Source organism: Oncorhynchus mykiss, chromosome 13, assembly GCF_013265735.2.
Source record: "Oncorhynchus mykiss isolate Arlee chromosome 13, USDA_OmykA_1.1, whole genome shotgun sequence".
Taxonomy (NCBI): Eukaryota; Metazoa; Chordata; class Actinopteri; order Salmoniformes; family Salmonidae; genus Oncorhynchus; species Oncorhynchus mykiss.
In genome coordinates this window covers 37,840,743-37,867,320 of record NC_048577.1, presented here as the reverse complement: position 1 = coordinate 37,867,320, position 26,578 = coordinate 37,840,743, and the positions used below count along the sequence as shown (strand labels likewise).

Below are 26,578 nucleotides of genomic sequence, written 5' to 3'. Positions count from 1 at the left end.
CCACCCTCACAGCAGCTGTGAGAGAATACAGCAGAATAGGGCAAAAACAGAGGTCCTTTGTCAGGTCATCTCATCCTCCACCTGCCCCACCCCGCATTCTCCTTCTCAGACTCCTCACTTGCCATTGTACCACACTTTAAATACCTTGGAAGCAGTTTTTAACAAGAGCAACCTGCACCAATGTTGCAGTCTACCAGGCAGTGTGTGTATCTACAGTCCTTTATGGATGTGAGACACGGACAGTCATCAGTCGACACTTAAAACAACTGGAGTCCTTTCACATAAAATGCTTCCAACGCGTTTTGAAAGTGACCTGGCAGGGCCGTGTTTCACACTTAGAGATCCTGCTAAGAAACAAAAGCAGGAGCATTGAGGCGTCCATCACACACCAGCAGCTTAGATAACTTGGCCATGCCATCCGGATGCTAGAGGACCGCCTTCCTGGAAATATGCAGTACAGACAGCTACAACTGGGCCGTCGCACCGGGCAGAAAAAGCACTCTAAAGGATCCCTTGAAGACACTCACTAAAGAAGTGTGGGGTAAACTCTGCCTTCCTAAAGGCTGTTGCCACGGACCATTCCACATGGTGTGGGCTCTGAGGAAAAAAGGACCGAACAGGCCATTGTGTGCTCTGACTGTGGCAGACAGTGCATACCACATCAGATTATACAGTCTTCAGCAAACCCACAAGCAGTAGTGGATGTCATCATCAAATGCGATGGACTACCTTAAGTAAGTAAGGAGTCATTTGTTAAGAGGCTTGCTTGGCTAGACTACTTGAAAAAACTGTTTTTTTTCTTCTTGCAAAACATTGCCCTCTATAGGTTAGTCTCTCAAATAACATTTCAAAACTATTCCATACAGACATTAAAAATTATTTTGATTAAATTGGCAAATTTCTTTTAAAAAAAAGAGTCATTTAAAGACTGAAACCCTTTGAAACGCAAAGACACTTTGGGTCTGTGTTCAGTCCCTCATTCATTCGATTCAAGATTATTGCAAAATATTAGATACATTTTGATACATGTACCGGGTATATCTAAATTCCTGGTTAGTATAGTTAACTATTATGTCATGAAACATACAGGATTAATCTGAATCCCAAACTAATTTGATGCCAATAATGTAAGCAATTTGAGATAGTTCTCTGAGCACATCTTTCTTTCGCAAAGTACTCGGTTCACTCTGACATAATAGGCCGTCATGAGTGGAATCTCAGCGGCAGACCAACTTTAGTAACATCCTGTACGTTCTCACCTGTCCTCCAACAGACAGAAAAGCATTAAGTGCTGCCCATACTGCTGTCCCAGTTGCTCCTGCTGCTCCTACTCCAAACCTTCTCTCTGCTGCAACACGAGACACCCCAGCTGCCCATACTGCCCCCATCAGAGCCCCTAACGTGGATTCTGCCTCAAGCATAGGTGAGATCTTCTGGATGGCCGCTATCGTTGCACTTCCAGCAGCCCAGGCACCCAAATACATTTTACCAGCTCCATCATAGCGTCACAGATCAATCAGTAACAACACTCCAAAATAACCAATCCAAACAGCTGTTTGTTGTCAACACTCCAGTGAAGATGTCTTATATCACAACAGAGCTTGCCTTTATGGATTCTAGTGTCTCTGGGAACGACTCATCTGCTAGAGGGAGTGAGGACAACATTTTTAAAAGCCTTTTGTTTCTTTATTCTTCAAAACCACACAATCAAACCAACGGTACCCTTAACACAGTGCTCTTCACACACAGATCTTATTGTGCATATAACAGCAAAAACAAACACTTGACATGAGATTAATCTACATGCATAAACAATAACAGCATGATGTTAAAGGGCAATTCCTCCTTTTCTCAACATCATGTTCATCATCTCCAACACTGAACCAGTGTCTACATACACTACATGACCAAATGTATGTGGAAACCTGCTTGTCGAAACATCTCAAAGGGGGGACGGCTTTCCACTAGATGTTGGAACATTGCTGTGAGGACTTGCTTCCACTCAGCCACAAGAGCATTAGTGAGGTCGGGCACTGATGTTTGGTGATTAGGCCTGGCTCGCAGTCGGCGTTCCAATTCCTCCCAAAGGTGTTCGATGGGGTTGAGGTCAGGGCTCTGTGCAGGCCAGTCAAGTTCTTCCACACTGATCTCGACAAACCATTTCTGGACCTCGCTTTGTGCACAGGGGCATTGTCATGCTGAAAAAGGAAAGGGCCTTCCCCAAACTGTCACAAAGTTGGAAGCACAGAATCATCTAGAATGTCATTGTATGCTTCACAGGAACTAAGAAGCCTAGCCCGAACCATGAAAAACAGCCCCAGACTATTATACCTCATCCACCAAACTTTACCGTTGGTGCTATGCATTCAGGCAGGTAGCGTTCTCCTGATATCCACAAAATCCCAATTTGTCTGTCAGACTGCCAGATGGTGAAGCGTCATTCATCACTCCAGAGGACTTACACCACTCCATCCGACGCTTTGCATTGAGCATGGTGATCTTAGGCTTGTGTGCGGCTGCTTGGCCATGGAAACCCATTTTATGTGCTGATGTTGCTTCCAGAGGCAGTTTGGAACTCGGCAGTGAGTGTTGCAACAGAGGACAGACAGCACTCGGCGGTCCCGATGTACCACTTCGCGGTAAGCCGTAGGAAGCTTCATGAGGTAGTCACCTGGAATGCCTTCTTAAAAGTTCATTTGTGGAATTTATTTTCTTCTTAATGCGTTTGAGCCAATCAGTTGTGTTGTGACATGGTAGGGATGAAATAGAGAAGATAGCCCTATTTGGCTAAACACCAAGTCCATATTATGGCTAGAGCAGCTCAAATAAACATAGAGAAACAACAGTCCATCATTACTTTAAGACATGATGGTCAGTCAATCCGGAAAACTTCAACAACTGAAAGTTTCTTAAAGTGCAGTCTCAAAAACCATCAAGTGCTATGATGAAACTGGCTCTCATGAGGACCACCACAGAAAAGGAAGACCCACAGTTACCTATGCTGCAGAGGACATGTTCATTAGAATTAACTGCACCTCAGATTGCAGCCCAAATAAATGCTTCACAGAGTTCAAGTAACAGACACATCTCAACATTAACTGTTCAGAGGAGACTGTGTGAATCAGGCCTTCATGGTCGAATTACTGCAAAGAAACCACTACTAAAGGACACCAATAAGAAGAAGAGACTTGCTTGGGCCATGAAACACAAGCAATCAACATTAGACTGGTGGAAATCTGTCCATTGGTCAGATGATTCCAAATTTGAGATTTTTGGTTTCAACCGTTGTTTTTGTGAGACGCAGAGTAGGTGAGCGGATGATCTCTGCATGTGTGGTTCCCACCGTGAAGCATGGAGTAGGAGGTGTGATGATGTGGGGGTGCTTTGCTGGTGACACTGAATGTGATTTATTTAGAATTCAAGGCACACTTACTAGCATGGTTACCACAGCATTCTGCAGCGATACGCCATCCCATCTGGTTTTCACTTGGGACTATCATTTGTTTTTCAACAGGACAATGACCCAACACACCTCCAGGCTGTGTAAGGGCTATTTGACCAAGAAGGAGAGTGATGGAGTGCTGCATCAGATGACCTGGCCTCCGCAATCACCCGACCTCAACCCAATTGAAATGATTTGTGATGAGGTGGACCGCAGAGTGAAGGAAAAGCAGCCAACATGTGCTCAGCATATGTGGGAACTCCTTCAAAACCGTTGGAAAAGTATTCCAGGTGAAGCTGGTTGAGAGAATGCCAAGAGTGTGTAAATCTGTCATCAAAGCAAAGGGTGGCTACTTTGAAGAACCTAAATAAAATATATTTAGATTTTTTTAACACTTTTTTGGTTACTACATGATTCCATAAGTGTTATTTCATAGTTGTGATGTCTTCACTATTATTCTACAATATAGAAAATAGTAAAAAATAAAGAAAAATCCCTGAATGAGTAGGTGTGTCCAAACCTTTGACCGGTACAATATATATATATATATATATATATATATATATATATACTTATTTTGGTAGGGGGCCCCCAGTGGTCCTGATGGGCTAAACAAAGCATTGTCACGGGCTGGCCCACGGTCCCCAGTTTGGTCTGCCATGATATACATCTATACCTTTGGTTTCCCATCCAGGTTTTTAACCAAGCCCAATCCTTCTAAGCTTTGATATTCGCCACTGACTATTACCATTGTTTTATCTTGAGATTGATTCTTGAGAGATCTTCACTTAAATACTAAATATATTCACTGTTGCTATTGAAGTCATTCCAAAGGGTAGTTTTAACATAGCAAATGTAATGTGACCATACTTTATCACTCATAACATCAATGATGCTATTTAGGGCCTATATCAGTATCAACTGATATAGCTTCAATTCAACCCACGGTTCAACTAAAAATATACACTATAAATAGGGCTATGGTTTCAATCACATTTGATCTACAACTTAATAATGTATATGCTGGATTCACAATTCCATCTCAAGCAACAATCTAACTAAAAGAACAAGACCAAATCAAGTCAAACTTTATTTAAAGTACATTTCATGTCTGCTTTTACTGCATTATCTTGGTTGAGATGGAGACGTGAATCCAATCGATCAATTCTTCATTTGTAGACAAACTGGATTTAAAGCCTGACAGTCAATGGCACAATCCAAGCAGAAGATACATCTCTATGTTGATATTTGGTTGTGTCGACAACCAACCACAATTCAATATCAGTTCTGCAATATAGGAAACAGCCTAAAGTTAAGGCTAGCTTACAAACGGATATGACAATATTTATTCAAACTTAAAATGAGCTACACATCCATAGCCACATTTTGAGGGACTTTAACTATAATGTGTCTTCTAATGTAATCATAGAAAGTGTGTATGTTCAAGATCAAACGCTGCGATAATATTCTGCCCAGAATCTCCAACGCCATTGGTCACTTGCACCATGTACTTTTGTCACGCCCTGGTCTAAGTATTTTGTGTTTATCTTCATGTATTGGGTCAGGCCAGGGTGTGGCATGGAGTTTTTGTATTGTGGTGTGTTTTGTCTTGGGGTTTTGGTGTTGGTATTGGGATTGTAGCTTAGTGGGGTATCTAGCAAAGTCTATGGCTGTCTGGAGTGGTTCTCAATCAGAGGCAGGTGCTTATCGTTGTCTCTGATTGGGAACCATATTTAGGCAGCCATATTCTTTGAGTTTGTCGTGGGTGATTGTCCTTAGTGTCTTGATATCTGTGTTCCGTGTGTATATGCACGAGTATTAGGCTGTTTCGGTTTTCGTTACGTTTATTGTTTTGTAGTGGTTGTATTTAGATTCGTGTTGCTATTGTTAAATAAACATGGATCGCAATCCACACGCTGCAGTTTGGTCCGACTCTCCTTCACCACACCTAGAAAGCCGTAACAACTTTTAATATAATATTAACTGCAATCCAGGTCATTTGGTTGTGCTATGAGATGAAGCACAATGATAACGCATTACGTTGTTGTATAAATAAACTAAGTATCTGACATTGTATTCCCATTCATTGTTCTGGTTTTAAATGGTTCAAAGTGCAGTGATAATAGTAATATAATAATAATTTAGCTGACAACTGGCAATGGCAATAATCATACAAGCTAACAGGCCACAAACAGACAAATAATGGGGCAGTACAACAGAACAGGGGTTTGCAGAACGGCATCTCGGAACACACAACTAGACAATCCTTGTCCCGGATGGGCTATTGCAACAGATGACCACACCGAGTTCCACACCTATCAGCTAAAGCCAAGAAGAAGCAACTTGAGTGGGCAGGCGATCACCAACACTGGACAATTGGGAGTGGAAAAGCATTGCCTGGTCTGATGAATCCCAGTTCCTGTTGCTTCATGCTGATGGCAGAGTCAGGATTTGGCGTAAGCAACATGAGTCCATGGACTCATCCTACCTGCTGGCGGTGGTGTACTGTTGTGGGGAATGTTTTCCTGGCACACATTAGGTCCCTTGATACCAATTTAGCAACAAATGTTTTCCGACACCTTGTAGAATCCATGTCCCGGAGATTTCAGGATGTTCTGGGGGCAAAGTGGGGTCCGGTGAGTGTAGGTTGATCAGCGTCTGAACCAAATATTACCCAACATTTAACTTTGAAATTACTTGGTGTGCCCAGTCAGTGGGTCATCACTAATTACATTGCCCTTATTTCAATTGGGGATTGTCTAACTGCTTGGTGATGGAAAGTCTACAAACCTGTCAACAGACCAGCCTACGTATTGAATACATGGAATTAGATTCTGATGATACCAATTAATTAACCCATGCACGCAATGTGCTAATTTCCTTTTTGATCAGAAACAATATTTGATTTGATGTGCATGAAATTGTTTGGTGAAATATGCATAAAGAGTAGTTGCACCTTTTAATAGTTGTTTTTCCTATTTTGATCATCATGATGTATTTGGATCATCATGATGTGTCTGCAATGAAGATCTATTGATTACATCGGATGTAGACTAACTACAGTGCCTTGCGAAAGTATTCGGCCCCCTTGAACTTTGCGACCTTTTGCCACATTTCAGGCTTCAAACATAAAGATATAAAACTGTATTTTTTTGTGAAGAATCAACAACAAGTGGGACACGATCACAAATGCTCTCCATCCAACCTCACTGAGCTCGAGCTGTTTTGCAAGGAGGAATGGGAAAAAATGTCAGTCTCTCGATGTGCAAAACTGATACATACCCCAAGCGACTTACAGCTGTAATCGCAGCAAAAGGTGGCGCTACAAAGTATTAACTTAAGGGGGCTGAATAATTTTGCACGCCCAATTTTTCAGTTTTTGATTTGTTAAAAAAGTTTGAAATATCCAATAAATGTCGTTCCACTTCATGATTGTGACCCACTTGTTGTTGATTCTTCACAAAAAAATACAGTTTTATATCTTTATGTTTGAAGCCTGAAATGTGGCAAAAGGTCGCAAAGTTCAAGGGGGCCGAATACTTTCGCAAGGCACTGTATTTTTCTTTCTCAACTTGACTCAAGAGGTATGATTGTTTATTGCAGGCAGTCGCGTTCTTTTGGTCATGTATTATCATTATAGTTTTGATGAATGTATTTGCTGTTTTGAGACAACAACTACATTTTAAAAATGCATTTACTGTTATGCAAAATACCCCAGAGTTCCGTGCCTTGTGTACACTGTTTTAAAGATCGACAACATTGTTCAAATAATGTTGTGAGACGTCTCAACGTGCAGATTAAAGATTCAAGTCAAGTGATATAGAAGAGACCTCTCCCGGCCACATCGTTTCCTAGATCTACTGCTGACATAGGCTGACACGTCGCTGGCGGCTGTTCTCGTCTCTTCTCCCTGCTTCCCTCCCTGGGAAAGGACCAGAGGGTTATGCCACAAAGCAGGATCAATAAGTTAGCCAGCTGACTTTGATAAACAACCCAAAACAACAATAGATTTGATGTTTCATTAAGAAAGCTCAACTCAGACATGCATGTTTGATTGTTTATTCAACTTGATTCAACTTGATTCAATTTGATTCAATCTCATCCATATGGTGTACACACCCCTCTGTGGACCCGTTCACTTACGTAACACCAGTCGTTTCTGACAAACACATGTACTTGGATTCATTTATGCTTTTCAAATCCTTTCATTTCACCTTGGTGGGATAACCTAAAGGAAGAAGAAGCATAGTCTGTAAACACATCCAAACAGATCCAACGATGTGTTTTTTGAATCAATATGCAAATGATGACATTAAGGTTACCAATTGCATTAGGGAACTAAATCTGTAACTAAAGAGGGAGGTACAAGACCACAAACGATGTATACATTACCTGGGTATTTGCATTTCAGTGCGAGTTCAACCATCATTGGTCTGTGGGATTGTGCCCTGTTTATTCTGGTAACAACTGGATCACTGGCTGTCTCGTGGTGTGTGTGAGTCATGATCGGGATGGCCTGTACTCGATACCATAGGCAAACTGCAGTAACTGCAGTCAAAACACAGTGGAACAAACCCAGAATGCAGTAACTTCACTTAGTAACTTAAGTTGCTGCTGCTTGCCTTGGTTTTTACATGGATTTTGTAGTTACTGGAAATTTGACACTACAGTATTTTCACTGAAACTGGAGATAATTGAACCAGGACACAAGATAAAAACAGATACTACAAAACCTGATTTCGGTCTTTTGGCCAAATGTGGAGTTACTGTGGTTTGCAGTTGTACAGTAGTGTCAGTGGAGGCTGTTGAGGGGAGGACGGCTCATAATAATGACTGGAATGGTGTAAATGGAATGGTACCAAACACATCAACAATGTGGTTTCCATGTGGTTGATACCATTCCATTGACTCCATTCCAGCCATTAGTATGAGCCATCCTCCACTAAGTAGTGTAAACCTATGACCCTATCACTCTTGTTTGCACGTCTGGATATACAAGAGTTAGAGGAGGGGGTCGGAGGGGAGGGGGTGGCATGTTTGTGAGTGAAAGAGCTAGAGGACATCCTGCAGATGGGCTGACTAGCTGACAGATAGGACTGAGTGGCAGAGCATGCCCACTGGGCACAGACGTCAATTCAACATCTATTCCATGTTGGTTCAACGTAATTTCATTGAAATGACCTGGAAACAACATTGATTCAACCAGTGTGTGCGCAGTGGGTGGGTTTAGGTTGGGGGGTTAAGAGAAGGAAAAGCCAATGCACAGAACAAAGATGGGATGGGCAGTGGTTTGTATTGATCTCCTGTCTATCTTGCTGTCAGAGGATCAGTCCCAGACAGAGAGCTGGCGTTCATCATTTAGCCAATGTGAGGATGAGAGAGCACAGTCTGAGGATATGGAAATACACAGCAACTATTCAATAGAACCTTTTCGCTTACATGCAGACCGTGTGTCAATGTTTAAAGGTAATTCAGTAAATGGCCTACGCAAGCCACTAATTAGTAATTGTGAAATGTAGTGTATTGGCCTTGCAATAAGGGACGGCAGAGGAAAGGCAGAGAGAGAGACATGTTACTCATCCCCAATATGACAAGTTAGCACAACACATAGCAACCAAAGGGAAACAGATTGGATTTGATTTCATAGCCCTTTTTTACATGGACTCTGGAAAACAAAGATACTCCCAGCAGGGTCAGAGTGTATGTCTGATGATAGATAAAATAAGATAGATAGAGATAGAGAGAGAGAGAGAGACAGACAGACAGACAGAGAGAGAGACAGAGAGACAGAGAGAGAGAGAGAGAGAGAGAGAGAGAGAGAGTGAGAGTGAGACCCTGTGATCGTGAACATGAAAATACTGAGATCGCTCAAGGCAGACCCCAGTCAGCACATTCCACATGCCCATTAATAACAGTGTTTCACAGAGAGACCACAACTGCACCCCGCTTGCAGTTCATCTCCCACCAGAGACCATGCTTTTTGCACTCTCTGATGTCATCATGGTCATGTTCTCCATTCGCAGCCGCAGCTTCTCTAGCATTGGAGTCAGGCTAAGCTCAGGAGCCTCCATGGGGAGCTTCAACTCCTCATGCTCTGATATGGGCATGTCCATGATTTCCGGGAGGTCTGGAAGTGTGTACACAGGGACCGGAGGTAAGGGGATTTGCATCTCCTCCACTACAGCTTCACTTCACTTCCATGGGTGGGGGCTTTGGCTCTTGAGGTGATGGAGGGATGATCTTCGGTGGCTTCTCCATGGATGGTGGGGCTGGAGGAGGCGGAGGAGGCAGAGGAGCACCTGGGTACATACCTGGAGAGGGTTGCCACTCTGGATGAGGCCAACACCAAGCCGGAGCTACAGTTCAGGGAGCAGGGGCTCAGCCACGTCAAGGTCGACACCAGGGACATCAGCACCCATCAAGTGCCCATTGACGAGTTCCACTCCAAGGTATGTTTCTTGTAGGTTTACTACGATGGCCAAAACATGCATGAATTAAGATGGAGAAAACTCACAAATACTGATAGATTTTGTTGTGTTACTGTACATGGCATGAATATAATTTGTGAGTGCTGGTCGCCTTTATTCCTTCAACTCCCAGGTTACAGCAGCTGCCAGCCAAGACTTTTACAATACACAAGATTAACGAGAGTATCTGCAATTCGTTTCTGCATTTACTGAGCACTGATGCATTCATGACATATTGGGACCTATGCAAAATAACATTGGTGTCATGCCAAACTATTTAATGATGAAATTGAAAGGTGTCTACAGTGGCGTGAGATAATCTAACCTGAAACCTGATACTTTTCTCTGTGTGAAGTTCTTTGCAACCAGTACTGTAGTGGCAGAATTGGCCCTACCGGTGGATAACACCAAACTGGCTTCAGAATCCAGTCAGTCTAACATATCAGCTATTAGCAATTAGTTACCCTTTTTACTCAAGATTGATCTGAATATTTCAGGAATGAATAAAACAACATTATTCCATAGCATTACAATTGCTGAAATGTCAGATATCATATGATATATTGATAGTATAATTTGATCAACTGGAGTCCAAACTAAGTGTCAACCACACGGTTTGAGAGTGAGTCTGGCCTGCCCCAGTCTGTGGAGGCTGACATCGTGGGGGCTGAAGAGGATGCTGGGGGAGATGTCCCTGGCCAGGAGCGACCTGGAGATGCAGCTGGAGAACGTGAAGGAGGGGGTAGTTTACCTCAAGGAGAGCCATAAGAAGGTGAGTCTCGTAGTACAGTAGGGTAGCCTGGTCCCAGATCTGTCTGTGTTGTCTTGCCAACTCCTATGCCGAGACAGGTAATGGCGGGCTGAACGTAGTTATGTAGAGCACCTCAAGATAAAAACGTAATATTCATTATCGGCAAGTTAGACTAAATATTAGCACTACACAATCTGGTGGGCGATAACCTTCAATCTGGATAATAACACAAATCATAAGACTAGAGAAATTTGTTGACAAAATATTACGAAAACAAGCAACACCCAAACATTGCGGAGGGTAAGACGGGAACCAATTTCAAAACGAAAACGTGACTCTTCTACAGACACAGATGATTTCATATTTTCACCACTGGCAATGGTGAAAGTCGAAACCGATCTGTTAAAATCAATAAATGACAAACTGGGTATACTTGAATTAGTCAGTAAGGATATCAAAGAGTTGGATGTCAAGCCTCGAGATGAGTTACGAAAAAGCTGCGACATTGGAGAAGGAAACACACAAGCTAAAAGGGACAGTCAATAAGATTGAAACCGAAGTGAATGAATTTAAAAAGGAGAACATCGTTCTGAAGAAGCCTTACTTGACATAAAGAGTAGATCCATGCGAGAGAAGCTGGTACTTACTGGTATCCAGGAGAAAGAAGGAGAAGTTCCTGAATCTGTAGTTAAGAGAGTTCCCCCTTACAGTGCTTCAGATTCCACGCGAAGCTATCGACAAAATCCAACTCGAACCTGTACACCGCTTCAGACAGAGAGGGCAAATATTAAATAATGGTTAAAGCCTGGGTAAAATACTTGCTGGGACCAAAATTGGCATGAATGATCAGTTCCCAAAGGAAATTGCAGAACGGTGCAAAGTTCTGTATCCAATTTTCAAGGAAAATATATTTAAAGGGAAACGAGTAGCTCTCGTCGTTGATAAACTATATATTGATAACCAGTTGTTCAGAGACACAAAGACTACTCCATGGTTATTTAAAAAAGTACAAAGTTCTTATAGACGAGTAAAATAATGAAAACAATGAAAACAATACAATAAAAAATATAGCTTTTCTATATATCTTCAAACATAACTAATTGGAACAGACAAGCACTAATTCAACATGGTGAAGATATACACTCAGTAAACAGAAGGCACAGTATGTGTGGATGGTGTGGTGTGCGTTTATTTATTTTTGTTATGTTTGGGAAGGTATGGCGTTGAGTGAGAAATGAAATGGTTGCATATCCCAGAGCCAATGTATTGCTGTGAGCGGGGGTGTGAGAGAGCTTTCAATGTTGTTCAGATGATGGATATACTTTTTATAATGAATTATATGTCTTATTTATTTATTGTCCTATCATGGTGGAACTGTTTTAAAATAAATTATACATGTAATTTATTTGTTGTCCTATCATGGGGAACTGCATTTTTAAATAAATGATATATCTAATGTATTTATTTATGATCCTATGTTGATGGACCTGTCCACAACCCTATACCCTAGACACCCACTTGAATGACCCAGATACTAAGGAGAAGTCCCTAACTGTTTTATGGGCATGCTGTAAGTGGCCTGTATGCAGCCAAAATGCAGTCAGAGACCTAAAGCAGCACTGCCCCCTCAAGATTCTGAGCCTGCTTGGCAGGGTTGGTTCTGCAAAGCCAAAGCCCCTTAAAGGGAGAGCATACTATACAAGGAAATTCTCAAAGCTGCTAATGAGAACCTTGATGACGTACCTAGCCGGTGGGGATTCCGGTGGGGTGCCCCCACCCAGGCAGTGGCAGTGCTGGCAACACTAGCTGCAGTAACCCATGGGGGGGGGGGTCACACTCGGACATTCAGAGAGGGGGTATATTATTGTGACACTGGTGGCACAAAATCAAAAGTCTGACTGAATGGAGATGCTTGGGCATATGGTCAATACTGTGGACTGTGTTGTGGGTGTTTCAGGGAAAAGGTGTATATTTGACCTCCATCATCTAGGACGTGACAATGGTTCATAAAATCTTTCAATTTCTTCCCATTTTTTTTGCACAGTCTTGCAGGCCTTCTCATGCAGCTGCAACAGTAAGTGCGTTTGGAAATCAAGACCTTTCTTGAGTTGGGCTCTGGGATGGTGCTACTGTTGAGAATGTGAGCCTATGGTTGTGTGGGGGGAAAGGGTTGAGTGCGTATGAGTGTGTGGGTGTATGTGCGTATCCCACAACTGTTGCGAAGGAGTAAAAGATGTTAGGGACAATAGAGGATGATTCACAACAACTGTTTGCTAATATAATAATTGCTTGTTATAATGTAATTTTGGTAATGGCGAGACTGGTGAGAGGTAAATCCTTTTCATAAATTGCCTACATTACTACAAATATTAATAGCTAATTATGGAAAATAAGAAACAGGATTTAAAACAAAAATCATATATATATATATATATATATATATATTTGGATGGCTATATATAATACAAATCGAGGCGAGGGCAATGGAAATGCATTTGGCAGTTGATCTACTTCTGTTCTGTAAATGGCACTGTGTGCTCTTTTCAAAGGATGGATCACCAGTCTTTTCAGTGCTATGGGATACAGGGGGTCGGGGGTGGTCTGCCGGGCATTGGGATGACAAACCAACTCGGGAGGAGGAGGGATTTTAGAGGGTGGAATAGTGTGGACCAATTGGAGATTTACTTAGTAGCAATGCAAATATCATGGTACAGCTATATAGACACTCGATCATCATGTTACTTTTTAATGGTACGTTTACAAACATATATTTTGATAAATAGAATTGAAAGTTGTGTCTCATTATGGTAAGTGGTGAAACAAGTATAGCCAGTTAGAATTGTAATGGCTTAGCAGATAATAAGAAAAGACGATCAGTATTTACCTGGCTAAAAGAGAATGAATATAACACCTATTGTTTACAGGAAACTCATTCAACAATTTTAGATTAAGTTTTGTGGAAAAAGGACTGGGGGACGAAATCTATTTCTCCCATGGGCAAAGAAATTCAAAAGGGGTGATGTTTTTAATTAACAGTCATTTTGATCCAAATGTGCAAATTGTCCAAACAGATCATCAAGGTAGATGGATTATTTGAAATATGTTATTGTACAATAAACAGATATGGCTTATTAACCTATATGGTCCAAATAATGATGATCCAAGCTTCTTTGAAAATATATATAATAATTGATCAACTCTACAAGCAACATTAGACTCTATTATTATGGTGGGAGATTTTAGTACGGTTTTAAATACCTCTATGGACCGGAAAGGAAATCACACTACAAACCATCACCCTCAGGCACTTAAGGAAATCCTGAATGTCAAGGATATGTTGGAATTAGGACTAGGATTAGAACTAGGACAGAAGAATTTATAACTGACTTCTTCAGACATAACATAGGTACAGCAGATCCCCTTATTGTATGGGACACTTTTTTTTGCCTTTAGTGGCCATGCAATTCAGTACTCATCTATAAAACTAAAGCAATTTAGATCAAAAGAGTCCATATTAACAAAGGAAATTGAAGGACTAACACATTTTGCTGTGAGGAGGCAGAGTCATAAGATCATTTATTTTGGTATTGTCCACATGTAGCACATGTAGTTGATGTTGTTGTTGTTTCCTAGAAGACCATGTCATTCCGTGCCCCGATGAGTGGTCAGGTGCAGGTGGAGGTGGACGCGGCCCCAGCCCAGGACTTGAACACTGTCATCACTGAGATCAGAGAGCAGTACCAGGGCTTGAACACTGTCATCACTGAGATCAGAGAGCAGAACCAGGGCTTGAACACTGTCATCACTGAGATCAGAGAGCAGAACCAGGGCTTGAACACTGTCATCGCTGAAATCAGAGAGCAGTACCAGGGCTTGAACACTGTCATCACTGAGATCAGAGAGCAGAACCAGGGCTTGAACACTGTCATCACTGAGATCAGAGAGCAGAACCAGGGCTTGAACACTGTCATCACTGAGATCAGAGAGCAGTACCAGGGCTTGAACACTGTCATCACTGAGATCAGAGAGCACTACCAGGGCTTGAACACTGTCATCACTGAGATCAGAGAGCACTACCAGGGCTTGAACACTGCCATCACTGAGATCAGAGAGCAGTACCAGGGCTTGAACACTGTCATCACTGAGATCAGAGAGCACTACCAGGGCTTGAACACTGTCATCACTGAGATCAGAGAGCACTACCAGGGCTTGAACACTGTCATCACTGAGATCAGAGAGCAGTACCAGGGCTTGAACACTGTCATCACTGAGATCAGAGAGCAGAACCAGGGCATGGCGTCAAAGAGCCGTAGAGAGACCGAGGCCTGGTTCAAGAACAAGGCAAGGGGACAAACACACAGACATAGAATACGTCCCAAATTGCACCCTATTCCTGTAGGGTGCACTACTTTTAACCAGGGCCCATAGAGCTCTGGTAAAAAGTAGTGCACTATGTAGGGAATAGGGTGCATTTGTGACGTAGCCATAGTGTATGACTACAGGGACCTGAATGCACAACATTTCAAGATCATTATTTATATTCAAGAAATAACAGAATTGATGCTCAATAATAAATACTTATGTGGCTTTTTTATTATTATGTTTTCATGTCACATATTTGATAGATGTCTTATGAAACGTTTGTTCATGAGTTAATGATTTTGACCTGTGTGTGTTTGGTCCCCTCAGGCTGAAGAGGTGCAGCAGGAGGTGAGCTCCAGTACTGAGGTCCTGTAGACCACCAGTGTAGAGCTAAAGAGCGGCCAGTTCACCGCCAGAGACCTGGAGCTGCAGTGTCCCCACTCCGTGGTAAAGTGGCATTCCCAACACAACCGATGGAGAGGTCCATGGTAAGGTGGCATTCCCAACACAACCGATGGAGAGGTCCATGGTAAGGTGGCATTCCCAACACAACTGATGGAGAGGTCCATGGTAAGGTGGCATTCCCAACACAACCGATGGAGAGGTCCATGGTAAGGTGGCATTCCCAACACAACCGATGGAGAGGTCCATGGTAAGGTGGCATTCCCAACACAACCGATGGAGAGGTCCATGGTAAGGTGGCATTCCCAACACAACCGATGGAGAGGTCCATGGTAAGGTGGCATTCCCAACACAACCGATGGAGAGGTCCATGGTAAGGTGGCATTCCCAACACAACCGATGGAGAGGTCCATGGTAAGGTGGCATTCCCAACACAACCGATGGAGAGGTCCATGGTAAGGTGGCATTCCCAACACAATCGATGGAGAGGTCCATGGTAAGGTGGCATTCCCAACACAACCGATGGAGAGGTCCATGGTAAGGTGGCATTCCCAACACAACCGATGGAGAGGTCCATGGTAAGGTGGCATTCCCAACACAACCGATGGAGAGGTCCATGGTAAGGTGGCATTCCCAACACAACCGATGGAGAGGTCCATGGTAAGGTGGCATTCCCAACACAACCGATGGAGAGGTCCATGGTATGGTGGCATTCCCAACACAACCGATGGAGAGGTCCATGGTAAGATGGCATTCCCAACACAACCGATGGAGAGGTCCATGGTAAGGTGGCATTCCCAACACAACCGATGGAGAGGTCCATGGTAAGGTGGCATTCCCAACACAACCGATGGAGAGGTCCATGGTAAAGGTGGCATTCCCAACACAACCGATGGAGAGGTCCATGGTAAAGTGGCACGCCCAGCACGGCGGACTTAGAACTTCTTGGATGGAAGCACGTTGGTTTCTCATTTACCTGTCACATTATAAGACTCTCAGTTTGGACCCTATGATTTACTATTACAACATGCATCATGTTGCTCAGAACAAATAGGCCTAAAGAGTTTCAAAACAAGCCACAAGTGATTTTTACAGTGCCAAGGATCACTTCAGCTAAAGACATCACAACTCTTGCCCCTTGCTTTTCTGCTGTAGGGATTGAACATACATCTATTTGGAAAATAAATGCAAAATGACCTCCAGAAAAAACAAGTCAGGCCTAACCAAGAAGGAATGAGGAATCAGAGTTCAGCTCAGTTCTCACTGTGTGTCTGTGGCACTGCCCTTGTAGAAGGCTCTATGGAGGGGAACCTTGCGGAGATGGAAGCTTGCTACAGAGCTATGATGATGAGCCTACAGACGTCAGTGACAGGTCTGGAGAGCCGGCTGACCCAGATCATGGCAGACACAGAGCGCAGCTCCCAGGAGTACCAGGCCCGGCTGGACATCAAGACCGCAGGCTGCTGAAGGGAGGAGACATTGGGTGAGCTGACCTCTCAACTCTAACCCCTTGACTCTCAGTATGACATCAGTCCTCCTCCTCTCTGATGAAGGCTGTCTTGAGGATATTGTGTCCTTTGAAATCTGTTATCATGAGATTTTGTTTCATTGTGCTGACATTTGGGATTTTTCAAAACTTTCTCCTCCTCTTTTCTCCTCGTTTTTGTTCAATGGCAGCTAACTGTCAAGTTAGATGTACCTCTATATATTTTGCCCAGTATTAGTTAGATAAATGCTCCCTTATGTTCTGTTGTAGTGCAGTGTGAGTCATTACCTGGGACAGCCTCTAGGTGGCAGTCTTTGAAAGCAGATAAAGATGGCTCTCAGCACTTTAATAATAAATAAATAAATTGGTAACGTTAGTTCAGACCATGGAATGTTTTAGCAGATGAAGGTGCATTATTATCTTGCCAGTATTGTGTTTAACACCAGAGACAGGAGAATGTTCAGCTCTAATCAACTGATTCTCCTCAAATCAACGTGTAAAAGTACAGGAAATCAAGCAGGGACTTTAGCTGACTACCAAATGACTCCTGTGATACTGGCTTATGTGTATGTTGTTGTGCTTTGGCTGTTTTTGAGAAAATATACTAAATGCTAAGCTTACTATTGTATGAGTCTATACACACACACACACACGAACAGACTCACGAATGTAGTCACGCACGCACGCACGCCCGCCCGCCCACACCCACACAAAACACAATTACATACAACACAATACATGAAAGCATGCATAAGTATATGCAGGTGTATGAGTGAATACATGTGGGAGATTGAAAGAGGGAGAATGTGAAAGGAGTGAGGGAGTTTATCCTCTTTCAAAGATGTAACAGACAAAAAGCCCTGCTTTGCGCTGCCGAGTGGCCCCATCTGTTATAGGCGGCAGTGCCTGTCGCTGTTTCAATGCACCACTCAACAACGCTTCTGAGATTGAGCCTAAATAGAGCTAGTTTATGCTTCTATATTATGTAAATGCTACAGCGGGAGGAGAAACCTTTGATCTGGGCCTCTTTGTGGTGTAAACAGTTAACGTCGCTAAAGCAGAATGAATCTACCGCGGGGGGGGGGGGGGGGGGGGGGGGGGCGGAGTTAGAAATGCAGAGTTGGAATTGTAAATGGATTTGCTGTTAGAAACGCAATAACATCTGGCTGGGATGTGATTTAAGAGCTTCTGTAACGTTCTCTCCTAGCAGTACCCTCATTTTCACAAGGTTAATGATTGCATCCCTCCAATCGTAGCAGTACTATTAGCATAATAAGTGTGTACTCTATGTGTGTAAGTCACTCCCATTGTGGGGCTGGTGCAGTATTGTTGATGGTCTGATAGCTTTTCAAGAAATACCCATGCCTCTGCCTATGGGGCTAGGGAATTAGAATTAGACTGTAAGTAGAAGTGATAATGGTTTCTTCTCTGTGTTGGTATTTAGTGAATGATAGCTGTTAGGGGGAATAGACTTCCTTTTCACTGGCTGTCATCTCCTCCGTCAGTCCCTCGAAGCAGTCGGCAGGCCTACTGTTCCTCTGAAGAGCCTTTCAAATGCTCCATTTGCTTTCAATAGAGGTTTAATATTGACATGGTTGTGCTTCTCAAGGGTTACTATAATGCAAACCGTGCATTACGCCTTGAATGTGATGGAATAGGGTGTGCCAGGCATGGCCATTGACTCACTGCAACTCTGTGAGTCACTCATCTTGCTACAGATACACTATAATTTAGCTGATCACAGGTACCCTCCCTGTCTAAGCCGGGGGGGGGGGGGGGGCTACCCCATATAGAATTGTTTTAAGAAGGTCACACCAAGGATAGTTGCCTGTTTGAACAAAAACATGTTTTTAAATATATACAAAATGATTTGATGGAATATGTAATATTGCCTTACATACTGCACATAACCAGTGGTGTAAAGTAAAAAATGCTTAGAAGTACTACTTAAGTCGTTTTTTGGGGTATCTGTACTTTACTATTTATATTTTTGGCAACTTTTCCTTCTACTTCACTACATTCCTAAAGTAAATAATATACTTTTTACTCCATACATTTTACCTGACACCAAAAAGTACTCGTTACATTTAGATAGGGAAAAAATGCTGTGGCTTAACCAACAATGCTCGTAACAATTTTATTCATATTTACAGATGGCATACAAGTTCGTTATTAAGGCACATGAAAGTTCACATGTTCCAGAAGGCATTTCTGCTGAAAAACGCATTTTAATTTTAAAAAATGTTTTAAGTTCAAACGGCTCTCCTGTGAAGTCGTGACTTGTGACTCGCCTAGTTTCCTGAATCTCCTGAATCGGGTCACAGATGGTCCAATTCACACCTTTATCAAGAGAACATCCCAGGTCATCCCTACTGCCTCTGATCTGGCGGACTCACTAAACACAAATGCTTTGTTTGTAAAGGATGTCTGAGTGTTGGAGTGTGCCCCTGGCTATCCGTCAATAAATAAACAAGAAGATTGCCCCGTCTGGTTTGCTTAAAATAAGGAATTTGAAATGATTTATACTTTTACTTTCGGTACTTAAGTACATTTTAACAATTCCATTTACTTTTGATACTTAAGTATATTTAAAACCAAATACTTTTAGACTTTTACTCAAGTAGTATTTTACTGGGTGACTTTCACTTTTACTTGAGTCATTTCCTAATAAGGTATCTTTACTTTTACTCAAGTATGACAATTGAGTACTTTTTCCACCACTGCACATAACCTGCATGGTATAATGCATACCATAATGTTATTCAGAAGTTGAAGACTTCATATCAGTATTAGCTATCCATTAAAGGCCAGTATCATTTTCCTTCAGGGCCAGTGTTGCATAATATTTCCAGGCTCAATCAATAGAGAGAAACTCATCAAACACAAATAGCTTTAGCAAAACAACAACATTTATTCCATAGACTTGCATTGCCATAAGTAGATACAGACAAAGACAGCTCCTGGCCATGTGTTGTTAAGTAAGCTATGCACCCTCGTCCTCTGGTGAGTCATTGTTTGATTTACATTTCTAGAGAAGATGCCAGTTGAAAGAGGATGCTACTGAGAGATGAACAGAACAGTGATCTCTACAGAAAAGAGCAGATATCGCTTCTGCCTGGATTCATAAGCAAACTAAACTGTGATCTTAAGCAGATTTACTGAAAGGTGATGCCTTGAAATTCAGACATGTCAGCAACAAAACATACAAACAGTAGCAGTACGGCAGGATAGTAATATCTAATGGTGGAGGGATTGGTTACAGAGGTTCAACACAGCAGAGGTATACTGTAGTGCTGGTGGAGAGGGTGGAGGCTGGAGGTTCCCCTTAGTGGGCCTGCTGGCTGGGAGTGAACAGCTTGTCCCATACCTCCACCTTCATGATGGCCCTGCCCATGGGGGACATGGTGGCCTTGATGTCCAGGTAGTTCCCTTCATAGCTGATCCCTGAGCCATTGGCTTCTTCTCTTATGAAACCTTTCTGGTCCTTTTCGTTGTACATCTCTTTATACAGTGACGCATCACAGGCTCGGCCCTTGTTGAAGATGCCCACGGCGAACCAGTTCTTGTAGATGTTGTAGTCCCAGGGCACACCGAACATGAGGGCCACCGTCTCGATGTAGTCGTTCCGGGACCTCTCAAAGAGGTCATAGGTCAGAACGCCATAGCTGCCCGTTGCCTTGGCGCTTGATTTGCTGAATGTGCAGACTTCGATCTTTAGGGGCCGCACTGTGGGTTGGGGAGGGTTGTAGGTTTCCCCACTCTCCAGGAATACCCTAGTGAGGACACACGCACAACGTTACGCTTTCAACATTTCCTTGAATGTACAGCGTGACAATAACAATCGTTTGGTAAAGTGTGTACTCACTTTGGGTTTATGAGACAGTAGTTGTTTGTGAGATTGGTGATCTCAATGGTGACATTCCTCTTGCTGCTCAGGTTAGCGACCACGGCCTCTGCTGACTCTGCCATTTTGGAGTGGTTCTGATGTGTGCCTCTTTATTTCTATAATACAGAGGCTAGCAGGGTTAAGCCTTTCAGTTAGACTGCTGTGCAGAAATACATTTGTGGTTGACCCCCTGGAATGCCAAGGGGATCTGTATTCATATCTGATCCAATTCCGTCCAAAAATGTACTGTAGAATACAGTTACTGTAAGTGTCCCTCTGAAACCCTTCACTCTTTGTTACGACATGCCTTGCTCAGTGTCAAGAGGTTTTTTTTCTCAGAATCAAATACAGTAGAGAACAGTCTTCACTTTTCAACAGCAATTTCTTCTTCTCTGTTGGCCGTTTGACTGATGACACAGGCAGTAAACAGCCAGTTTAGAATGGGAGATGTCAGAAAAGCCTGAGAGCTGTGTGTAGTAAGGAAGATTTCAAGGCAGTTCTCAACAATAACAGAGCGGCTGCTCACTCTGCTCGGCTCATTAGGAAGCCTGGCGTTTTAATTACATTACTAAGTAACCGTGCAATAGCCAGTTTAGAGAGGGGAATCCTGGAGAAAATCATCTCCACTTTCATTTGCAGGGAAAAGGTTGCAAATCAAACGGATGTCCGACATGTAAATTGCACGAACAGATTCACATATGCCCAATAATGAATCTATAAATTGTCATCATACCAATGGTTACCGGTGGGAGAACCAAATGGAAATAAGATTTGTGTTAAAAATTGATTATGGATAGTGTTCAAATGTAGGTGGAATACTGTCACCCTTTCAATTACTATATAACCTCTAGTTCTACTTATTCCAGTAATACTCACAGTGGCCATGAAAAGGAGTAATGTCTTACCTGTAAAAGTAATAGGAGTAATGTCTTACCTGTAAAAGTAATAGGAGTAATATCTTACCTGTAAAAGTAATAGGAGTAATATCTTACCTGTTAAAGTAATAGGAGTAATATCTTACCTGTTAAAGTAATAGGAGTAATATCTTACCTGTAAAAGTAATATGAGTAATATCTTACCTGTTAAAGTAATAGGAGTAATATCTTACCTGTAAAAGTAATATGAGTAATATCTTACCTGTTAAAGTAATAGGAGTAATATCTTACCTGTAAAAGTAATAGGAGTAATATCTTACCTGTTAAAGTAATAGGAGTAATATCTTACCTGTTAAAGTAATAGGAGTAACATCTTACCTGTAAAAGTAATAGGAGTAATATCTTACCTGTTAAAGTAATAGGAGTAATATCTTACCTGTAAAAGTAATAGGAGTAACATCTTACCTGTAAAAGTAATAGGAGTAACATCTTACCTGTAAAAGTAATAGGAGTAACATCTTACCTGTTAAAGTAATAGGAGTAACATCTTACCTGTAAAAGTAATAGGAGTAACATCTTACCTGTAAAAGTAATAGGAGTAACATCTTACCTGTTAAAGTAATAGGAGTAACATCTTACCTGTAAAAGTAATAGGAGTAACATCTTACCTGTAAAAGTAATAGGAGTAATATCTTACCTGTTAAAGTAATAGGAGTAACATCTTACCTGTAAAAGTAATAGGAGTAATATCTTACCTGTAAAAGTAATAGGAGTAACATCTTACCTGTAAAAGACTTCTCTCAGCGTGTTCTCTCAGCTCCAGAATTTAGTTTAGTAAAAACGCACCTGAAAGGAGGGACCTTTTTTTTCAACCCTCCCCCTCTGTTGCAATGGTATTGTGCAACAGAGGCACTGAATAAGCTGAACAAGTAAATTCATGCACCCCTGAAGCTACGGTCATCTCTAATATGGTGCAGTTCTACAGGACGTTGGACAAGGCAGGAGACCAAGAACCATATAAATCCTGACAGGATAATGATCCATTCTGAGCCAATAGTCACTGAATCACATGGGATTATTGTATTATGGCGAGTATAAAGTCTCTTTATGATTCATTAAAAACTGACAGTTCTAGGAAACGTAATTCAATGTACAATCATTTATTCTTAATGGTAAATATTAATGATACGTGAAACTGTTCAGTAGATCAGGTGTGTAAGTGCATGTTAAAGGTTATCACTAAAACATCTTACACCAATTCATTGTTCAATGTTTTATTAAAACAAACATGTACAGGAGCAGGAAAAGAAGAATCAAGTATTGTGAACAATTAGACAGTAATATCTTCCAGTTAAATAAATATTTATTAATTGGATAACATTAACCACCTAAGTTGGGTGATTCTTATATTTAGTACGTGATTATGTATAAATATAAACTTTTTCCCTGCTGTGAGTTGGTAAAATGGCTCAGCTACCAGCTTGTCTACCCTCATTTGTGCCCCATTTTATCATAGAGCTCCACCTTAATGATTGACTTCCCAACATTGGACATGGTGGCCCTCAGGTCTACGTGTTGGGCCTTGTACTCCACCCCTGACCCACTGGCCTCTGATCGGACAAACTTGCTGAAGTCCTTCTCCTTGTACATGTGGTTGTACAGTTGCTTGTCGCAGGCGCGTGCCACCTCGAAGACGCCCACCCCCAGCCAGTTCTTGTAGAAGTTGTAGTCGTAGGGCACGGAGAACATGATGGCCATGCGTTCTGAGCACACGCGGCTCTGCATGTGGAAAAGGTCGTAGGTCAGGACCCCCACGGCGCCCGTGGCTGTGTCGTCATCCTTGGTGAAGGAGCACACCTCTGTCTTGGTGGTGCGGACGGTGGGCTGGGGTGGGTGGTAGCAGAAACCACTGGACATATACACCCTGGGGGGGTTAGTAATAGGAATGGGGGGTCATTAAAGTTCAAAACAATTATCTGAACATTCATGTTGCTGATAAAATGCAAAACCTTACAACTGGACTTAAAGTTGTGTGACTGTACACTTTTTCACTGTCCCTCTACTTTTAGTCATTTCACTGTTCCTTTCTTTCTGTCCAGCCACTCTGTGCTGATGGATGGAGTGCGAGTGCTGCTATGGATTCGTAAGCAACACAGAGTGAGCCAGCACGCGGTGTGCAATGAGCCACATTGTGTCACTTCATGATGGATCGGTGGATGTACTCAAAGCCACGTTACACATGAAAACCACCCATCCAAGAGAAGCCTGTCATAAAATATATTTACTCTGAGAAATTCCACCGAAAAGTAACAGACAAATAACAATCTGGGGATGGACAGCTGGTTTGTTAGTTGGCTAATTCATTTATTTTCCATAGTGGTGTACTGTATGTAATGTAAGGAGTATTAGAGTATTGAATGCCAACATACTTGGGGTTGATGAGACAGTAACCGGTGGTGACATTGGTGAGCTCTATAGTACAGTTCCTGTTGGTGGTTAGAGTGGCTGAAACGGCCTCTGCGTTCTCTGGCATCTTGGCTGGTCTGAGCGAGTTAGAGGGGGGAAAAAGCTGTATAGTGGTATTTAGATGTGTGGAAACAGAGTACGTCTGGAGTGTAAAGATAATGACAGCTGAAGACATAATAATTCTCTCATGAGAGTAGCTTTGCCAACACAATCAAAATAACATTCATTAAAAATCTCTTTATTCTTCCCTTTCAAACTCGAACCTCAGAACGGTTTGCAGGCAGATGCATGTTTCTAAAAGTCTAGGCAAGGTAGCAAACAAACCGTTCTGATCCCAATGCACCGCTTGCTAAATATTGTAGCAGGCAGAAGATGTGAATTATGATGAAGACAATGTAAAGATATTCACCTTCTAAGTTCAGAAAACTCCAGTTGTGTCAGGCAGAGTAGAGGAGATTCGTGTTTCCCCAGACTGGTGGAGGAGAGGAGGAATTGGCTGAAGTCACGCCTACTCCGATTACACTTTTGCGTGTTCGTGCACAAACACAGGTGTGGCACGGCACACAGAAAATGAGGCAAAATTTTGAACGAGAGCAGACAAGAAAATAAGGAAGAACAGGAAATACTGCATTCCAATGTATAGTTTGGACTTTTCCTGTATTTGCCGGTGTTCTACTGGCTACTGCTAGTTATTTTACATCCAATACTAAGGGAGAAGGTATTTTAGATTTTAAAAAAGTGTAAGGGATTTGTGCCAATGAGACTGTTGTAACAAATGCTATCCATACAGCCAGCAATACAACACTCATAGCACATTCCGCAGTACTGTGTTTTGTGCTCTGACATGATGAGGGAGAACAAATTGAAAACATTGCAGGTCTGGGTAAGATGTGGGTTCTGCATCTGTACATGTGCATGCACTGACCTGCAACAGATTCCTCACAGCCTGGTACCACCCTATCACAGCAATGCATTGTGACACAGCCTTTGACACACCCCAGCTTCACAAACCTCTCCCTCACTCACACTTGTCAATGGAAAAAGTAACACACCCTTCTTTTCATGTAAAAACCGAGCGGGGCAATAATTACTCAGCATCGACTGAGAAACCCCAGTGGATACTGGATGTCCAAAACGTCTGCTGGTTATTGGTGGCTGGGAATGACAACTGAAGGAACAAGAGCTACAAATGTGTGCATTGGAAACCCATGTAATTATCTAAGGTTGTCTGCATCCCAAATGGCAACCTGTTCCCTATATAGTGAACTACTTGTGACCAGATCCCTATGGGCCCTGGTCAAAAGTAGGGCACTATAAATGGAATAAGGCGCCATTTGGGACACACTAAATGCTGTGAGATGTGCTGGTGTAATTGGACCGTTGCTTACTGCTGTAATAGTGCTGCCAGATTTCAGACTTCACCAGATGGCGCCAAACATGCACTTACAGTTTGAATGGGCAGCCTTATGGACACATGGAACTTTCTTCACCAAGGTCGTAATGCTTTCAGAAATGCACCGCTGCTTCTGTGTGGTAATTGGACGATAAACCACATCCCCTTTGACCTTTCAATATCAGATATGAACATTTATTCCTGCACAGATTTTCTATACAGTGTTTATACAGTATACAGTGACAATTTTCTCTGAATTTCATGTTTTGGTCAATAACACTAACTGTGAATCACAGGAGGTTGGTGGCACCTTAATTGGGGAGGATGGGCTCGTGGTAAACGGCTGAAAAGGAATTGGTGGAATGGTATCGAATACATCAAACACATGGTTTCCATGTGATTAATGCCATTCCATTTGAGCCATTCCAGGCATTATTACTATCCGTCCTCCCCTCAAGCAGCCTCCACTGCTGTGAACACAGGACACACAGCAACCTTCAGCCATAAGGACTAGAATAAGGCATTCTTTCTGTATGAATGAGTCTGAATGTTAAATGCATCGTGGTATTTATGTTTGTGTAGGTGGGATATGTTAATCAAAAATCTCAACCTAATCATATTAGTCATACTATTTACACTCAAAATCCTCTTTAAACTTACACACCCAAAACTAAAAACCACAACCGGATAAGAGCTGAACACACAATAAACATTCGACAAGATGCAGTGAAAATCCAGTAGTCGGTCACAGTAATTGTTGTAGTTTATGTCTTGATTGTCTTTTATCTTTGTCGCTGGGGTTGATCTGTGACTGAAGAACTGCATATTACACTGTTATTACTCGTGCATAGAAGCTCAACGTTTCTGAAATATCATTGTTCTGTATATAGAGCCATTTCTTATTGACCTAACACACCTACTGTATATCACAATCACGTGCTCTGCTTGCTTGATGGCAAATTGCTATGGAATGTTCTACACATCGCACATTACACATGTTGGGAATAAGAGAGAGAGAGAAAGGCAGAGAGAGAGAAGGAGAGAGAGA

General features: G+C 42.2%; 2 protein-coding genes and 1 long non-coding RNA gene across 4 annotated transcripts; all 3 read right to left on the bottom strand.

Moving 5' to 3' along the window:
* Nucleotides 1-7,503: 7,503 nt before the first annotated feature.
* LOC110486275 lies at nucleotides 7,504-11,551 on the bottom strand. The gene is made up of 3 exons (XR_005035534.1): nucleotides 11,308-11,551; nucleotides 10,661-10,792; nucleotides 7,504-9,911 (listed from the first exon to the last, which is right to left on the bottom strand). It is a non-coding gene; the product is annotated as an uncharacterized LOC110486275 (long non-coding RNA).
* An 8,246-nt stretch (nucleotides 11,552-19,797) lies between these two features.
* Nucleotides 19,798-22,594, bottom strand: LOC110486274 (DELTA-stichotoxin-Hcr4a). The gene is made up of 3 exons (XM_036940970.1): nucleotides 22,456-22,594; nucleotides 20,776-20,912; nucleotides 19,798-20,683 (listed from the first exon to the last, which is right to left on the bottom strand). The coding sequence occupies exons 2-3, from the start codon at nucleotides 20,877-20,879 to the stop codon at nucleotides 20,236-20,238; spliced, it is 552 nt and encodes a 183-aa protein (XP_036796865.1). The 5' UTR covers nucleotides 20,880-20,912; nucleotides 22,456-22,594; the 3' UTR covers nucleotides 19,798-20,235.
* Nucleotides 22,595-22,929: 335 nt separating this feature from the next.
* LOC110486272 (bryoporin) lies at nucleotides 22,930-25,661 on the bottom strand. 2 transcript variants are annotated; one of them, XM_021557731.2, is made up of 3 exons: nucleotides 24,547-25,661; nucleotides 24,101-24,240; nucleotides 22,930-23,595 (listed from the first exon to the last, which is right to left on the bottom strand). In XM_021557731.2, exons 2-3 carry the CDS (start codon nucleotides 24,202-24,204, stop codon nucleotides 23,163-23,165), a joined length of 537 nt encoding a protein of 178 aa, XP_021413406.2. In that variant the 5' UTR covers nucleotides 24,205-24,240; nucleotides 24,547-25,661; the 3' UTR covers nucleotides 22,930-23,162. The 2 variants fall into 2 exon arrangements, with proteins under 2 accessions (XP_021413406.2, XP_021413408.2); XM_021557733.2 differs by having other exon boundaries at nucleotides 24,101-24,214; nucleotides 24,547-25,659.
* Between the last annotated feature and the right edge of the window lie 917 nt (nucleotides 25,662-26,578).